Below are 17,409 nucleotides of genomic sequence, written 5' to 3'. Positions count from 1 at the left end.
AGAGATAAACTCAACAAGCTCACAAACCCTAAAGCACACAAGAATTCCAAGATGGTGGGGCTGGAGTGATGGCTCAGTGGTTAAGAGCATTGCCTGCTCTTCCATATGTCCTGAGTTCAATTCCTTGCAACCACATGGTGGCTCACAACCATCTGTAATGAGGTCTGGTGCCCTCTTCTGGCCTGCAGACATACACACAGATAGAATATTGTATACATAATAAATAAATAAATATTTAAAAAAAAGAATTCCAAGATAGTAACATTCCCTAGAAACTCCCCAACCACACCTAATCAGAATGACTGATGGACTCACTTGCCGCCATATTGGGGAGAAGCCTTTCCACCACTTTTTCCTGTTCCAGAGAAGGTCCCCGTCATGACACAACTGTCCTGGGATGGCTGTGCTCCCTGTGCTCCTTTCCACGCCCCAGAGTACACGATTGCTCTTGTGTGTGGAAACTTGAAGAATTGCAGCATCCAGAAACCACTTATGTCTGGAGTCTGTAAGGTTCCAGGCTCTCGCATGGTTCTGACTTCCCCATCTCTGTTTGCTCTATTACTACTCCACTGCCTCCCACCTCCTCTAAATCTCTCTGCAAAACTGATGCTGTTGGCACCAGGGAAACATGGTCAGTTAAGCGCTTGCCATGCAAGCCCAAAGACCTGAGTTCGATCCCCAGGACCCAGGTGGGAGGAAGCACTTGCAACTCCAGCACCAGGGCAGAGGAGACAGGGAGCCCCTGGGGTTCAGCCACCAGCTAAGTCAGCTTAATTGGCGAGTTCCAGGTCCCAGTCAGAGACTCTGTCTGAAAACAAAGTGGAACCTGAGGAACAATACCCGGGGTTGACAAAAGACCTCCACATAAACAGAAGAGTGCATACAAAGTAACAACGGAGGTGAAAAAAAAAAACCTGATGCTTTTGTCAGTCTATTCTTGGTTACTGATTCTAGGTGTTGGGTTTTCCTCCTTTCCACGCCCTACAGGACTTAGGCCATTCATTTCTCCCTCCCCTTCATCAACTGGAGACTCACACACTTCTCTCAAGTGAGGAAAGAATTGCAAGCACAATTTCTTTTTTAATACTTAGTATATACTTAGTTTATACTTAGGTACTGTTATCTTTGATAATAAAAATAAAATCTTCTCCCTTCATGAACCCAAAGTCACTCCTGTCCATGAATTCTTGGCCATTCATCAACTGCTTCCAGCTCAATCTTTCCTTAAGAGTCAAATGAAGGCCAGGTGGTGGTGGCGCACACCTTTAATCCCAGCACTTGGGATGCAGAGGCAGGTGATCTCTGTGAGTTCGAGGCCAGCCTGGTCTATAAGAGCTAGTTCCAGGATAGGCTCCAAAGCTACAGCGATACACTGTCTCAGAAAACTAAAATAGAAAAAAAAAAAAAAAGATTCAAATCAAAAGCAGGTTTCACATTGACTTGTGTACTTCTTTTTAATCAATTGAACCTACAATGTCTCTTCATCAGTCATACCTCCCAAGTCAGAAGATAATAGCAGTGGGCAAAACCAAAACCTGAATCCTTGATGATGGTTTATGACCACAGACCAGAGCAGGTAATTCTAGGGAAGATGTGAGTACAGACAAAAGATCAGTCAGATCTTTCGTTCTAGCTGGTACTGTTGTCCCAAGCCTAGTGCAGTCTCCTTGGAAACTGGGCTAAGCTATGAAGTAGCCAATGACATGTTTATACTGGAAAGACATCTAGTCTTTACCACCTCTCCAATGGGCTCCAATAGCTCCTACTCACCCTCCACAGAGTGTAGCCAAGCAGGTCTAAATGCCAAGCAATCTCAATCTGTTGGGACTCCCTAACCACCTGAAAACTGCAAGGAATGGCAAAGAGAAACCAAAGGAAACCCATCTACTTAACAAAAGGACTTGAACCTTCCCTTCTGTCCACATAGCCTAGGAGGAAGATCTTCAGAGCCTTCTAAAAGCCAGAACGCTCATCACATCGTATGTCTATGTAAGGACAAAGTAATTAACTAAGTGTGAGCACAGCAACCAATACAGTATATGGCAGCATGCGTAGGGTGAGAAGGGGGACATTCTTACACAAGGGTGTTCTCAACTGTTGCTTCCAGCTAGGATGGCCAGTGATGGGCGTGAAACTACAATGAACCAAAACTACAAGGTGATGTAATGACCATATCCTGGAGAATATTGGTCTTCAGTTGGATGGTTAGAAGACAGAGAAAGGAAGAGGAAAAGAAAAAGGCCTTTTTATTATGTGCTCAGCTTCCAGGGGGGAAGACACTCTAGACGAGGCAGGTACAAGTATGTTCAGAATGTCAAAAAACAATTATATTCAGTAATGAAGTAAGCAAGCTTAGCTAGGTTCTCCCACCTAGAAAACATCCTCGCAAAACGTGCAAAGCCCTCTTGCTCTAAATCCTTGATTACCAGAAGATCATCTGACTATTAATTAAATCCGCATTATGGTTTTAAAATGAGACTTTATGATTTGCTTAGCATTAATCAAACCTCCAGAATTTTCCACCTCAAGGTGAGCTAACAAAATTGAATTCTTGACCTGCAAAGATCCAAACACTGTTATTTCTTTCCTTCTAACACCCTCACCATGAGGTGCAGCCCAAGCACTTGGCCCTCCAACCCCCTTCTTGCTAATCCGCTTACTGCAATAGTATTAGCAAGCATTCCAGGGCCTATGAACTACCGGCTAGGTGTTGGCTGTGCACATTCGGAAAACAAATGAAGAAATTGTTTAGGAGATGAAAAGATGAGTCAAATAAGGCTGTAAATTTTTAAGGGAGAAGGCAGAGAAATCTCAAGCTACGAGCCAGCCAGAGTTGTTCATTAACTACCACGTATTTGGTAGTGGGACGAGAGATGTTGTCATTAAGTTAGTCTTCCCCTTAGTCAAGCATGTGGGCTATGGCACCACAGTCAGAACATGAAGAAAACAGTAAAGGTCTAAGGAAAGCCATCAACCTGTAACTTAAAAACTTAAGCACCAAATGCATCCTCTAGCTGCGGATTTTAGCTGCTGTTGGTATTACCGCAGACCACGCAACGTCTGCAAGAGAGGCTCCAGGACAGTGATGAACTTTGACATGAATTCATCCCTCTTGACGGATCCCTGCAACCATCCTCCATGAAGAGCTTTGACAAATTCAACTGAACACCAAAAGGCATTGCCCCCCTGTCTGTAGAAAATGATGTTTCTCCATGCAGCCCATTCCCAGCACACACGAGCGAGCTTGCAGGCAAAAAGTGTTAGGTGGTCGTCCGTGAGGGGACAAAGAATGTATTCTTACTCTGTCAACTTTTCCTTCTGTTCTGCTCCATCACATAAAATGCTGCTTGACCTCTGACTCAGACCACAGACAGTCTACCTGCTGATCTCCCAGGCTCTGTTCAAACACGCTTTAATAATCTCCATCTCTGTAAGGTCGTCAGTAGCTTTCCCCACCACACTCGAGACCCTCCCCTGGTTCAGATCACCTCCCCTCCTCTTCACACCCTGGTCTCTTTCAAATTAAACTTTAAAGAAGATGGTTTCTAGGCCAGCACTGGTTCAAAAAGCGAGAAAATGAAAGTCTTTGGATTGTTGTTGTTGTTGTTGTTGTTTTAATCCACTGGTTAGTCGAATCAATTATCAAAAGTCAGCAAGATAAGGTGGTGGATCAGAACCATATGTAATGGTCAGAGATGCATTTGGCTCCAATACTTAGATTAAAATTTATAAATGACAGAGATGGCCTTTGAGTTCAAGGCCAGCCTGGTCTACATAGTGAGCTCCAGGCCAGCTAAAGCTACAGCAAATCAAAGCAAACAAGGTTGGTAAATGAGTAGAGCTCATGCTGTCTACTCCATGGCTGTGTCGGATGCAGAGTAGGAGGGTGTCACGGGGAATAAAGTTATGAGTGCACTCAGGGTGCAACATTGTCCACAGAGCACCCTTGCCCAGGGAGCCTGAAGCCTTAGCACCATGTCCTCAGGGTTGACATGATCTTATCTGGAGTGTCCCTCCGGTTCAGTGCATCACATTGGAAGAGAATGACCAGGGAGAGGAAGCCAGAGGACAAAGTCCTGGGTCCAGAGGATCCCAGGTCCCAGGTCTGAAGAGAAATCTCTCAAAGAAGTAGGCATGTTTATTTGGCAGGAGAAAATACGCTGTCAGAAGACCAGCAGTCGCAACAAATCTATAAAGAGGCTGGGCGTTACGGTGGATCGGGGCTACAGACTGTGCATTCAAAACCAAAACGAAACCTGAAGCATGACAGGGCCAGTAGCAAAGTCATCTGGTCTCAGAGTTGGGGGAACTTAGGAAACCGACATGTCCCAGCATGGGACCCCACGGATTCTGTTCATGGGATGTAAGCCAATTGCTGCCATCTTCCAGTTTTTCAGGATGAGCCAAAAGTCCAGCTTTTAATACAACATGGTTTGATTAATAATTTTGCAAATATTTTAAAATTTGAGAGAAGCAGTGGTGTGTGTGGGCAGGTGGCAGCCCAGCTCTGTCAGTTTAAAGGATCCCAGGGAGGTGATTCTTGGTTTCAACAATCTGTGGAGTTGACACACTTGGGTGGGAGATTTCTCTGGATAGTGAAAGAACCTTCAACTATTTGGGATTCCTCTATGGAGAAGAGTTTTCTATCATTCTGAGCAATGGAAAATAATGAAGTCACTTCCGGATGACAATGCATGAGATGCTGGAGGAAGCATTTCCTCCAGAGGCACAGATACTGGCTCTCCAGTACACTCTATACATATATACTATATGAGGTTAGAGCTGTGTTCTCCAGGTGATAAGGTGCATTTATATCATTCCACAGCCCTACAAGAAGAAATGCGGATGTTTCTGATTTACAAACATGTGGATTGATAACATAGAGAGGAAACCATTTCCAGAAGTAAATAAGTTATTGATTAGGTCTAGGATTGGCTGAGTCAGACCCTCCAACCCTGTCAGCCTCTAAGCTGTGGGCCTGGAAGGAAACTTTGTCTTGCTGTATCTGCTCACAGTTGTTTTCCTATAGCTACCTTCTTTCCCAAAAGCTTCTGCACATTTTATATTCCGGGATACCTTCCTGTCCCTTCCACATTTCCCTGAGAGCTAGGACCCTTCATGGTTTCTTGATGACCCTCTTCTAACCTGGTTCAATCAGCCATGGGATTGTCTCCCCAACTCTAGTGTCCCAAGCTATACTTACCCTTGACATATGTCTGAAACAAACACCTTCTGTGTACCTAGTACATATCCCTGTAAGGATAAAAACCTGCCTTAATTTACTCTCTCTCTCTCTCTCTCTCTCACACACACACACACACTCAAACACACATACACACATGCAATACACACTCACACTCAGGCACGTGCACACATATACACATGTACACACACATACACACACATGCACATACACATTCACACACACACGCACACACATACACTCACACACACACAAAGTGCCTTCTCAGCGAATCATCTAATCTCTGACTTTCTGGATTTGTCACTGCGGCTGACGTCATCAGGAACAGCATCTCCTTCTCACAACCATCTCCACTTCCTTCCAGAAATTACAGTTCTGAAAAATTAGCCAGTGTCTTGTTTCCTGCATTCTCAATGAGGAGACTCAGTACAAATTTCTGCATTTTAACCTCACAAAAGCAATCTGAAACACAACATTATTCCTGGGGTTGGGATGAACCCAATCTAGGAATGGAGAAATGTCACATGCACACAGAGACAAAAAGCAAAGCTTCCAAGGAACTTAGTTTGACTACACAGAATTTTTTTTTTAACAGAACTTGCCTCAAGTTTATTTGTAAAAACAGCATAAGGTCCTGAACATCTGCAAATACTGTGTAGGTGTTCACACCAGTCCATCTGTCTTCACATTGACAGACTGAGACTTTTTTATGGGGCCTTCACAGGGGCCTGGGCACCTTTAGGAGCCTGAGCTGCAGCTGAGGCCTCTGCCTTGGCTTGAACCTTGGGCTTTGTTTTTTGGAGCCTACGACCCCTGGCCATGTAGCTTCTAATCCGCTTCCCAAGCTTGGAGTGAGCAATGAAAGCGAGAGAGGTGAGTTTGTGGCTGGGGCCCTTTGGCACCTTGGGCTTCACCACCTGGGGCTTCACCAGGGCCTTGATGGCCTCCGCACGTGCACTCATGGTCTTTGCATTATTTGCCCGCATCTTCTTCAGGCCTTTCTTGTTGTGCTTCTTGGCAAAGCGCATGTTCCTGAGGAACTTGGGGTCAACCCCCTTGAGAGATTCGTGTCTTTGTGACCGGGGTTTCTTGATGCCGTTTCTGTGCCATTTCCGGGATTGGTTGTGTTCTTGGACTTGGCCATGGCTTGACGGTAATCGGCTGCTTCCGAAGCGCCTGCAACTGGAAAAGAAAGAGCTACACAGAATTTTTTTAACTGCCGAGGAGGTCTTCCTTGTTGGCTCATAACCTAATGCAGTGTTATTACCTAACGCACTACTGCTAAACCTGGGCAGCCAGATGTCAATAAGCATGAAATAAATCAATACAACTTATATTTATCATATAAAATCAAAGAGAAACATGTATGGAAACTGAAAAAGATGCACAGAAATCAATAAAGGGAAAAAATCCCAAGAATTTGACTCCATTCAGCCAGAATAGCAGGCTGTTTTCCTTTGGTTTAGATTACTTGGTTGTGCGGATCTGACTGGTCAAATGACCAGTTAAGAATATTCCATAGAGCGGTGTTCCGTTGCTCTAATCTCCCTAGACAAGGTTCATATTTGTGTAGGTTACTTATTCTCCCTTTGTTGACTAAGTCAATAATCAGAATCAGCAGGTTTGGAGTCAGATTGGCAGGGATCAGCAGCCTGGCTTGGGAGGCGGGAGTATAAAAGCCCCTCCAACTGGACGCGGCCTTCACAGAGGTCCACTGGCTCCTAGCAGAATGGCTTCCCCTCACCTCTTCCTCCTTTGCCTCGCTGGACTGGCGTTTATGTCTGAGGCTGGCCCTGCGGTAAGTGTCCTGTGGAAGTCTTTCCAGACATGGTGGGTGCACCTTGGGTAAAGGAGCAGTAGCTTCCTCCAGCTTTGGTAACTAGCGGGTATTATTAAGTCAGGGGTGCCCAGAATCTATGTTTCCCATTAAACTCCAAAGGGGAGACCTGGGGTCTAGACCCTTGACTCTTTCTTCTGTTGTGTTGGCGCATTGAGTCTAATACTCATTATCTTGATGTCCTTAGATAATAAAAATATGAAATAACATAGAAATAGAGATATAAAAGTCCTGGGGAGGTTGTTTAGTGGTTCACTGGCTGCCTAACATGTGGAAAGGCCTGTGTTCAACCTACGACTATAGAACAAAGTGCATCATCAGTGGGGCTGTTAATAGTGAATCCTCATAAATACATTTAATATATTTAGTAGCATTATGTTTACTATACTTATTGTGTAAGGTTATATTTTGGCTCTTTAGCTAATCAAAATGTATTATTGATCATTATCTTGGGGGAAGCAACACTCTATTCTAGTGTCTGACGAAGTCCTCTGGAAGAGTGAGTCAGTACAGTTAAGTGGGTCAGGAAGTACGTGGGTGTTAGGTTACAATGGAGAGAATTACTACTGCAGCAGCTGATTAGAATGATCTCGAGGAAAAGACCATGCACCTTTTCAGTGGCTCCGTTAGGAGGTGAACAGGGCGATGGCTCTCAGAGGCCCGCTTGCCCTTTGGAAATACTTTATACAGGTCCCTGGTGCACAGCAGTGTGGCTGGAGGCAGAGGCTGCTCTTGCTTTGAAAACAATGCTGCCTGTGTCAGACTGCAAAAGAAGCTCATTAATTGTCAACACTTACGTTATCGCAATGGGATCAGCGTGTACTTTTGGTTTTGTTCCAGATTCTAACCCCAGAAAGAACAAGCCCTTCTACTCGGATCAATTTCACTGACACCTCTCTTGTCCTCTCTCTGCCCAGGGCCCCGGAGCATCCAAGTGTCCTCTGATGGTCAAAGTCCTGGATGCTGTCCGAGGAAGCCCTGCTGTGGATGTGGCCGTGCAAGTGTTCAAAAAGACAGCTCAGGGAACCTGGGAACCATTTGCCTCTGGGTAAGCTAGCAGAGCATCCTGCTGAGGGATTGGTTCTCTCTTTCTAGTCACCCTTCTGCTCATGGGAAGTGAGCACACACAGCAGACCAGCTATAGGGCTGCGAGATATGTCTCAGCGGTTAAGAGCACTCTCTGCTCTTGTAGGGGACACAGGTTTGGCTGCCAGCACCAAAATGGCAGCTCAAAATCATCAGTAACAACAGATTCTGTGGAACCAATATCCTCTTCTTACCACCATGTGTGTAGTGCTCAGGCGCACATGCAGGCTGTACATTCATACACATAAAGTAAAAGGAAACAAATATTATTTTTTTTAAAAGAAAACTTTCAGCTAAAGAATCTGTTAGAAGGCTAAAGAAATGGGGAGACCTTTCTTAAGAAAGCTGGCTTCCTGCTCTGCTTAGCACAGGCTAGGCCTGAAGGGAGAGAAAAGGAGAGGCAGTAACTCCTGGGCTTCGGTAGGAGTTTGCAATTCTTTCCGTCACAGCCCACTTGAGGAAGGTGAAGAAAACTAGTCTCTAGGGACTGCAGAGATGGCTCAGGCACCACATAAAACAATACACACAATCACACAATAAACACATATAGAGAGAGAGAGAGAGAGAGAGAGAGAGAGAGAGAGAGAGAGAGAGAGAGTAATTTTCAGAATTGTAAATTTGGATTTTTCAGAATCTCTTGTGTCCATTTTTTTTTGCTCTTATTTTTTATTTCTTATCTTAGAATCTTAAGAAGGATATACATGTACTGATTTATTATTGAAATGAAAGGAATTGACGAAGCGCCCTGCTGGGGTTTACTCGCATTAACCAGAATCAGGGGCTTTTTTTTTTTTTTTCATGTACACTCAGAACAGAACAGCTCTGTGTAAGGCTAGCAGCCACCCTGCTTAATAAGAAACACATCTATAGAGATCTGCAAGCCAAAAGCCAGGGGCTGAGCAATCTCACACCCGCCACTAGCATGCCAAGATGACTTCCCACCTGTGCAGGCCACAGGTGTGTGTGTGTGTGTGTCTGTGTGTCTGTGTGTGTCTGTGTGTGTGTGTGTGTGTGTGTTTTGACCACCACAAGAATTTCAAATGAATTACTAATTAACCTAAACAAATGAACCAAAAGAAAAAGCAGCTAAGGCACCCTTAACACCTAGCAGAATGGCGAGGTCCTTATGTCTCCCGGGTAAAGACTTTCTATTAAGTTTTAATTGAATACCAAGATGCACTAATTTCTTCTCTAATCACTGGAAGATCATCTTCTTCAGTGAAGTGTTAGCTGAGTTTCTGTTTGTTAACTGCTTTGTGATCATATGTGTGTCGAGCACAGCACACAAAGTGGTCAGGGAATTCTAAGTGGACATAGAATCAACACCCAAATATTCAAACTTTCTTGGGACCTTCTTTCTTGTACACACACCAGAGGGAGGTTAGAGAGAAGGGGACAGGGATGGCCAGAGTCACTAAAGACAATTGCCACTCGTCTGTCTCAGTTGTAACTAAATGGGAAGCAGTTTCTGACATTTCCGTGAGGAACTGGAGCCTACGTGAAAATGGAAGCCACTTGGTATTTCTTGTTGGCAAAGAATCACCAAGCAGATTAAACTTAGAAAAGGAGAAAGCAGTTAAGTTCTTCTTTGTTTATTAGGTTTTGTACGCTGACAAACAACACTACCCCTGCAAGTTACTCTTACGCTGTGGGACACTGGCCTGTCACTCCACTGTCACAGGGGTCTTCAGAGTTAGAACAGCTTGTGACACTTTCAGGGACAGTCATGAACTTCATCAAGTCATTAACCCTGAATGCAATAGAGTGTGTGTGTGTGTGGTTGGGGACTGATTCCAGGGGTATACAAATGTTAGTCTGCAACAGTGTGTATATGTGTGTGTGTGCTGTTGTTGTTGGGGACTGATTCCAGGGGCATACAAATGTTAGGAAGGAACTCTACCACTGAGCAACACATCTGGGCGTTAAGGCTTTCCTTTTCTTTCTTTTAAAAAAATAAAACTAATAATTTTTGAGACAGGGTCCCATCTAGTCCAGTGCTCTCTATATAAACCAAAATTGCCCTCAAACCTGCAGCAACCCTCCGGCCTCTACCCAGAGAGCACTAGGATAACAGGTGAGCCCCACGTGCCTGGATTAAGGCTTTTAAGGTAAACATTCTACTGCATGTTATTGTCATGAGACAGAACTCTACAAAAAGCTGTACGCAAAGCTTCTATGAATTTCTTGCCATTTTTTTATTATTTTATCACAAACACAAGAATTTCCTCAACCTTGATTCACTTGGTAGAAATGAAGTACACAGTTACATGTATGTACATACACACACATGCATACATGTTACACTCACATACATACCCTTCTTTTCCCCTAACTTCACCTGGACCTTTGTGCCTTCCAGGAAGACTGCTGAATCTGGAGAGCTGCACGGGCTCACCACAGATGAGAAGTTCGTAGAAGGGGTGTACAGAGTGGAACTGGACACCAAATCCTACTGGAAGGCCCTTGGCATTTCCCCGTTCCACGAATACGCAGAGGTGAGTGGACCCACCGAGGTGTTTGGGTTTTGCTTTCAGTCTCAGGAAATGCCCTTTGCTCTTGAGCATGAGAAGAAAGCAGGGTCCCGTTCCCATCCTACAGCCCGGAAGAAGTAAATGTTCCAAGTTTGTCAGAAACATTCAGCAACACGGCCTAAACCTGCTCACTCTACTTATGGTTAGCTAGTTACATGAATATTTGTTTCTCTGTTGAAGGAATATTATTGTCTGCTTTTGAGGCAGCTTCCAGATACCACCAAGGATATTTCATAGCCAAAGAGAGGGTTCCTTCCCTGTGTTATTTCTCTAAATTCTGGCATTTTCATTATTCCACAACGCATCTAGTACCCCAGAGGTTTGGGTACACAATTCCTGACAACGCACAGAATGAAGATACATTCAAAACCGGAACACCCGAATAGCTAAATCTCCAACTACAGTCTACATGACAAAGGGGTTTCTGTATCAAAACTGTTTCATTCTTATGATCAATCTACAGAGGGCGAGCCTTGTCTTACCCCATTTTACCAATGAAGAAGCTGAGGGAAGTTAAGCACCCCATCAAGTCACATAGCTAGCACGTGTGAGCAAGGGCAGGCACAGGAGCGTGCCGCTGGAGCCCAGGAACCCAGGAGCATGCTGCTGGAACCCAGCTGGAGCATGCTGCTGGAACCCAGCTGGAGCATGCCGCTGAAGACTGGGCCTAGGAGCGTCTCACTGAAGCCCAGGCTCAGGAGCATGCCACGTCTAGCGCATGTGAGCAAGGGAAGGAGCAGGAGAGTGCCGCTGGAGCCCAGGCTGGAGCTGGGCTCTGTGTTGGTTGGTGTGCCTTCCTTGCCTCAGCCAACTTCTCTAAGAAACTGAGCTAAATCGAAACACAAAGCCAACAAACCAAAACCACATTAGTAACCTTCATTTCACTCTGAGCTCAATCTCCCTGATCCTCGGTCATTTCACACAGGTGGCTGTCATGGAAATAGAATCCAGACCTCTTGGTCAGAACTGGAGATAATGAATTCCATCAAAAATAGCCCAGCGTGTGACCTAGTTTGCTGTCTGTTGCTAAGATAAACCCCATTACCAAAAAGGAAGTTGGGGAGGGAAAAGTTTGCTTCATCTTGTAAGTTACAGTCCATCATGGAGTAAACGCAGGGCAGGAACCTGGAAGTAGGAACTGAAGAAGTGGCCACAGAGGAGGGTGGCTTCCTGGCTTGCTCAACCACCTTTATGTTTTTATTTTTTATTTATTTTTTATTTTTTTTTATTTTATTTTATTTTTTTTTCGAGACAGGGTTTCTCCGTGTAGCTTTGGCTATCTGAGAACTCTCTGGTAGACCAGGCTGTCCTTGAACTCACAGAGATCTGCCTACCTCTGCCACCCGAGGGCTGGGATTAAGGGTGTGCGTCACCACCCCTGACTTAACTATCTTTCTTATACAGCCTGGGTCTGTGTGCCCACTGCCCACGGTAGACTGGGCCCTCCTACATCAATCATTGATCAAAATAAATGCTACACAGACTTGCCTACAGGCCAATCTGATCGAGGCAATTCCTCAACGGTGGCTCCCTCTTCCCAGCTTATTCTAGTTGGTGTCAAGTTGACAAAATGTGACCAGCGAAGTGTGACAGGGAACCGCTCTCTGTGACTTCGCTGTGGATGAGTCCTTCAATTCTTTTTTGTTGTTGTTGTTGTTAATTTTTATTTTCAATTTTAGTTTTCTTTTGGGGATGTTACAATGCCTCAAAGAACATGGAAGGAATGGGAAATGAGTGGGACTGGGGTGCATGATGCCAAATATCCACCCAAAAAAATCAATAAAAATATAACATTAGAACAAAAAAAGAATTAATGCTGAATCCACTCGTCTCCACTAAAGCACATAACATTTAATATAGCAGGTGATGCAAGAAAAGATTTTCTGAGCTTGAGTGGTAGGTATACCCATGACCTTGACCTCAGCACCTAACGGGGAGAGAGGCAATATAATTCTGTGTGAGAGATATCCTCAAAGACATCAAAAAGTAAATGAATTTCATAAAATTGTAAAATAATCTGTGAAAGTATGTGGTCACTATTAATATAGTTTGTTGATGGAATTCTCTTCCAAGAGTTTGAATCCGTTTGTCCATTTACACATAATACCTAGACAGTAAGACATGTGAGCACCAAAAGAGGGTTAAGGCCTTCCAACCTCCTTGCTCCTGTCACCAGACAAACCAGAGGGGTCTGTTGGACTCTTGCTCACAGAGATCCACCTCCCTTTGTCTCCTGGGTGCTGGGATTAAAGTTATGCACCACCACTGCTTGGTGCTTGGTGGATTTTTTTTTAATCCCATAATATCCTTTTTTCTCTTTTGAGGAAGAGACAAATGAGACTGGATGACAATGTGACAGAGAAAGGAAGCTTGGCAGAGTGGGCGCAGTGGCACATGCCTGTGCTCTAATGCTGGGAGGCGAAGGTAGAGGGATCAGGAGTTAGTGGCCAGCTTAGACCAGAGCTAGGGCTATAACAGTGCCAGAGGCTTGCCTGGCATTCACAGGATTCGATCCGTAGCACTATAAATAATAATAAATCATAAAATGGAGTTTGAGAAGAGTCCCCTTCCATTTTCTGGGCGTTGTTTTGTGTTTGTTTTACTCTATCATCCAAGCTTTCTTTGTCCTGCTTTCGGAAACAAAAGGTATTTATTCCAGGTGTGTTCGAAGCTCTATCCAAAACCTGCACACAAAATGAGTAAAATTAGACACACCTTCTCTGCCCGCCATCCCTTCTGGATGTTCCTGGCCGGCACCTGGGTGTTGCGGCACCCGTGTCTCAGACAATCTAGTGATTTGAGATGTGGCTAGCTAATTGCAAAGTCCACATTTTGTCTGGAGACCTCCCATGAGCCCCAAAGCTTTTGTTCACATTTCTGCCGCTTGTGTTGTGGAGAGAAGTCTGATATGCCTCCCCCAACACCTCAGCATTGTTACTTACCTGAAAATTCACATCTTCTCACGTCAGAAAACACAAGGGCACAGAGGGAGAGAAATCCCTGGACTTGGAGACAAGGAGCCTTCCTGCCTGGTGGGGCTGTCCCTGTAGGTCAGACCACAGGCAGAGGCCAGCATGCAGGTCAGCAGGAGGATGGTTCCTGCCAGCATTCTAACTCTGGAAGTCTGCAGTGGGGTGACAACCACTGTTCCCCACGGGTCTTTTGTCTGTAGGTATTTCCCTTCTCCCCACTTTTCTCTGAGCCGAAGAAAATGAACAATAGCTGTCAGGTTCTCTGTGACTCATTTTGGTGTGACCAGAACCACTCACACTGGTCACAAACTTGCAAAGAGAGGCCCCTGCAATTCTATTGGAGCTGCACAAGGCTCGGGAGACTTAGCTAGGCAGCATATTTGATTTTGTTCTAATTGTTTGTCCCCCTGAAAATCAGGTAATAACATGAAGATTATCAATTTAGCACTGAACTTCAGGGAATACTTTGACCGTGGCTCCAGCCTCTGGGCTCTGTTTGAAGCAAATGTCTCTTCATGGCTCCAGCCTCTGGGCTCTGTTTGAAGCAAATGTCTCTCCTTTCTCCCAGGTGGTTTTCACAGCCAACGACTCTGGCCATCGCCGCTACACCATCGCGGCCCTGCTCAGCCCCTACTCCTACAGCACCACGGCTGTGGTCAGCAACCCCCAGAACTGAGGTGCCTGGCCCAGCAGGACCAGGATCCTGGCAGAGCAGTAGCAGCCCATTTGCACTGAAGCAGTGATTTCACTTGATACACTGTGTTAGTAACTTGGCAAAGACGCCATGAAACATTCCTATTAAACCACTTGGCGTTCCATTCAAACTTTGTTTCTTTTTTATTCCCTCATTTTTCCCCCACTGCCCCTAAAACCCAAATCTTACAGAGTCACCAAAAAATTCTAGAAAATCTTTGACTAGAACTTTCTTTAAGGAAAGAAATCTTTTTGGCTCATGGTTTAAAGGGACCCTGTCTGTCATGGGGGAAGCTCGTGGTTGCTCATGGCCAACTCGCTCAAGGCAGATGGATCAGGAAGCAGAGTGGGCCAACCTTTCAATGCTAGGCACATGCTAGGAATGGTCTGTAGACATTAAAACCACATGGTCTAAAGGTCTGGAGACACCGGAGTGTTTCTTGAGCATGCTCGAAGCCCCGGGCTCAATCCCAACCCTGGAAAGCAAGCCCAAAGACATGGTCTGGAAATAAACTGCTTTCTTTTTCTACGACCGTTAGTGACTAGATGGAGACAAACTGTTAAGGACTACGTCTGCGTGCATTTTTGTAGCACGCTTTACTCATTTGGGGGGATATCACAGTTCTTCTCACAAGAATGGGCCTATCAGCAGGCAGACATGATGGAGTTGGGGTTCAGGGCTCCTACCCCTTGCTGCTGAACTATTTACTACGGATAGATTCAGGGAGAGGGGAGTCATTGTCTTCAGCTGTGTATCCACTGGTGACCCCACCGTGCTTCAGCGGACTTTAAACCAAGGAGAATAAAGGAGTCACAAAACCAAACCAAAGGTCATGAAGCCAGGAGGGCTGGCGGCAATGTGGGGAGGGTTCGATAAGGGTGGGAAGGAGGTAAGAGAGGGCAGGGAAGAGAGCATCAGAACACATTGTATACATGTATGAAACTGGAGAAAGCAAAATTCAGCATTAAAACATTTTTAAAGAAAGAATAGTAAGTTACAAAGGGACAAACTTGTACCAACTCTCTAATCCACTTTAGACCAGTTCTATCAGGTAAGAAACAGAACCCACCTCTCAGGAGACAGAGGCAAGAAGATGTCTGTGAGTTTGAGATCAGTCTGGTCTTCAAAGCAAGTTCCAGGCCAGTCACAATAACATAGAATAACATAGTGAGGCCCTATCTAACAACTTAGTCTATCCAAACCCCATGTTTAACTGGATATATATGTATTATACATGTATACATATATGTGTATATATACACACATATACATGTAATATATACACGCCAAGGGATGAGCACAGTAATATAGGCAAACAAACAAAACTACAACCAGATTTATCATCAAAGAGAATAAGCTCAATTTAACCACAGAGTTTAATGTAATCACACCAGTTTTTAAACACTAAAGTTGACAGTGTGTACACACACATAACCAAGGGGTGGAGGCGTCTTTCAAAGAGAATAATCATAAATATTCAAGTCCTACCGGCGACATATGACAACACCTGTTAAACAAGAAAACCAAGAGTATTTTTACCTCAAGCTCTGCTATCCACCGAGCTTGGAGCAGAAGCAGAATCATTTCTCCACAGACCCCTGTTTCCCAGACGGTTCCTTGCTTTACTTCACACATCTCCCTAAGCTCCGTTCGTTTTTCCTTCCTGATTTTCAAAATGGAAATAAGCCTAGACTCAATCCCATCTCCCCAGCTCTCCATGCTCTCTGGGTTGGAGCTGCCCCAGCTAATTTTAAGCCAAAGCAGATTGTAGTTCATCTTTGGCAAACCTAAGCGAACACCGAAGGTCCATTCCAGAACCTCTGCAAGCAAGATGAGTTGCATGCAGGCTTCTTTAACTAAACCCTGGGGAGGTGCACCCTGCCCACAGCTCAGCAGGCAACCACTTGCTGTTGCTGAGCTTACTTCTGGGAAGCTAGAGATTATAAAACAGGTACAAGGTATGATGGGAGGGAAGGCCAAGGCTGATGCTACAAGGTGAACCCAGAACAGTCGTCTGCATATGGACTTGTGCTGAGTTGAAGAACACTGGTTTCCTCAGGAAAATGCGTTTGGAAAGCACATGAGATGCGGTTCCCAATCTCTGGAAAATAATGCCTACCACATAGGGTGTAATAAACATTGGAGCATCAGGGAGCAACATCTCTTCCAAATATGTGCAGTGAATGAGTGATTGAACCAACAAATGAATGAATGGAAGAATTAGTTCCAGGTGGGCAAACCTGAGCCTTCCACCTCCTGTGACCAACCAGTTGGGTTTTCACCCCAACATACACCTGGGAGACTTGGTACCAGGGAAACGTGGGAAATCTTCTACCTCTTCTGGGTAACCTGTTTTATGAACCAGGGCCAGTGTCTACATTTTCAGACTGACTTTAAGAACTTAAAATATGTGTAGAAACTCTCTATGAAAAATGTCTTTCGGGCTGACGAGGGAGGGGGAATGGATTGGGGGAGGGGGAGGGAAAGGGGAGGCGGAGGTGGGGAAGAGACAGAAATATTTAATAAAGAAAGAAAGAAAGAAAGAAAGAAAGAAAGAAAAAGAAAAAAAGAAAAAAAAATTAAAAAAAAAAAGAAATAAAAATGTCCTGAAAAAGAAAAAAAAAAAAAAAAAAGAAAAATGTCTTTCGGACTAGGGCCAGGAAAAGAGTGGGAGTTTCTCCTTTCGAAAGGACAACTAAAGACCGTGGAGAGGTTTGGAACCAGTCCTCAAAAGCAGAGTCCTTCTGTTGCGCCCAAGCCTAACTATGAAACACCATGAGATGGGAACCCAGAGTGGGGTCCAGACCAGAGCTCCACTGAGGTCGCTGACACCTGCCCAGGGAGTAGGGGGTTCAACAGAAGAATTCAGATGGGATTGCTATAGAAAAAAAGGAAAGAAGGAGCAGGCTGTGGAGAGGCAGCACAGCCTGTAAAGTCCTTGTCACAGAGCATAAGGACCTGAGGCTGGGGGTCAACAATCCACACAAAAGCTCAGTGTGATGCACATGCCTATGATCCTGGTGTCGGGGACATGGAGACAGGAAAATGCCAGGAGCACATTGGTCAGGTAGCGTTGTCAAGTCAGT

At 44.9% G+C, this 17,409-nt stretch overlaps 2 protein-coding genes across 2 annotated transcripts; one reads left to right on the top strand and one right to left on the bottom strand.

Moving 5' to 3' along the window:
- Positions 1-5,802: 5,802 nt before the first annotated feature.
- On the bottom strand, positions 5,803-6,731 carry LOC126497140 (60S ribosomal protein L29-like). Its single transcript, XM_050135025.1, has one exon. The coding sequence runs from the start codon at positions 6,514-6,516 to the stop codon at positions 5,911-5,913; it is 606 nt and encodes a 201-aa protein (XP_049990982.1). The 5' UTR covers positions 6,517-6,731; the 3' UTR covers positions 5,803-5,910.
- A 123-nt stretch (positions 6,732-6,854) lies between these two features.
- On the top strand, positions 6,855-14,453 carry Ttr (transthyretin). The gene is made up of 4 exons (XM_050135026.1): positions 6,855-7,001; positions 7,958-8,088; positions 10,486-10,621; positions 14,198-14,453. Exons 1-4 carry the CDS (start codon positions 6,933-6,935, stop codon positions 14,303-14,305), a joined length of 444 nt encoding a protein of 147 aa, XP_049990983.1. The 5' UTR covers positions 6,855-6,932; the 3' UTR covers positions 14,306-14,453.
- Positions 14,454-17,409: the final 2,956 nt, after the last annotated feature.

Source organism: Alexandromys fortis, unplaced genomic scaffold (genome assembly GCF_014885135.2).
Source record: "Alexandromys fortis isolate MF-2015 unplaced genomic scaffold, M_Fortis_MF-2015_v1.1 scaffold_25, whole genome shotgun sequence".
In the NCBI taxonomy this organism is placed as follows: domain Eukaryota; kingdom Metazoa; phylum Chordata; class Mammalia; order Rodentia; family Cricetidae; genus Alexandromys; species Alexandromys fortis.
Note: the sequence above shows the minus strand (reverse complement) of the source record. Positions and strands in the feature narration are given on the sequence as shown.

Bases quoted from the DNA above. Each gene is read 5' to 3' on its own strand.
- Ttr (XM_050135026.1), top strand. From the start codon at position 6,933: ATGGCTTCCCCTCACCTCTTCCTCCTTTGCCTCGCTGGACTGGCGTTT. The intron at 7,002-7,957 runs GTAAGTGTCCTG...CTCTCTGCCCAG, and splicing joins TGTCTGAGGCTGGCCCTGCG to GGCCCCGGAGCATCCAAGTG. The intron at 10,622-14,197 runs GTGAGTGGACCC...CCTTTCTCCCAG, and splicing joins CGTTCCACGAATACGCAGAG to GTGGTTTTCACAGCCAACGA.
- LOC126497140 (XM_050135025.1), bottom strand. From the start codon at position 6,516: ATGCTTATTGACATCTGGCTGCCCAGGTTTAGCAGTAGTGCGTTAGGT.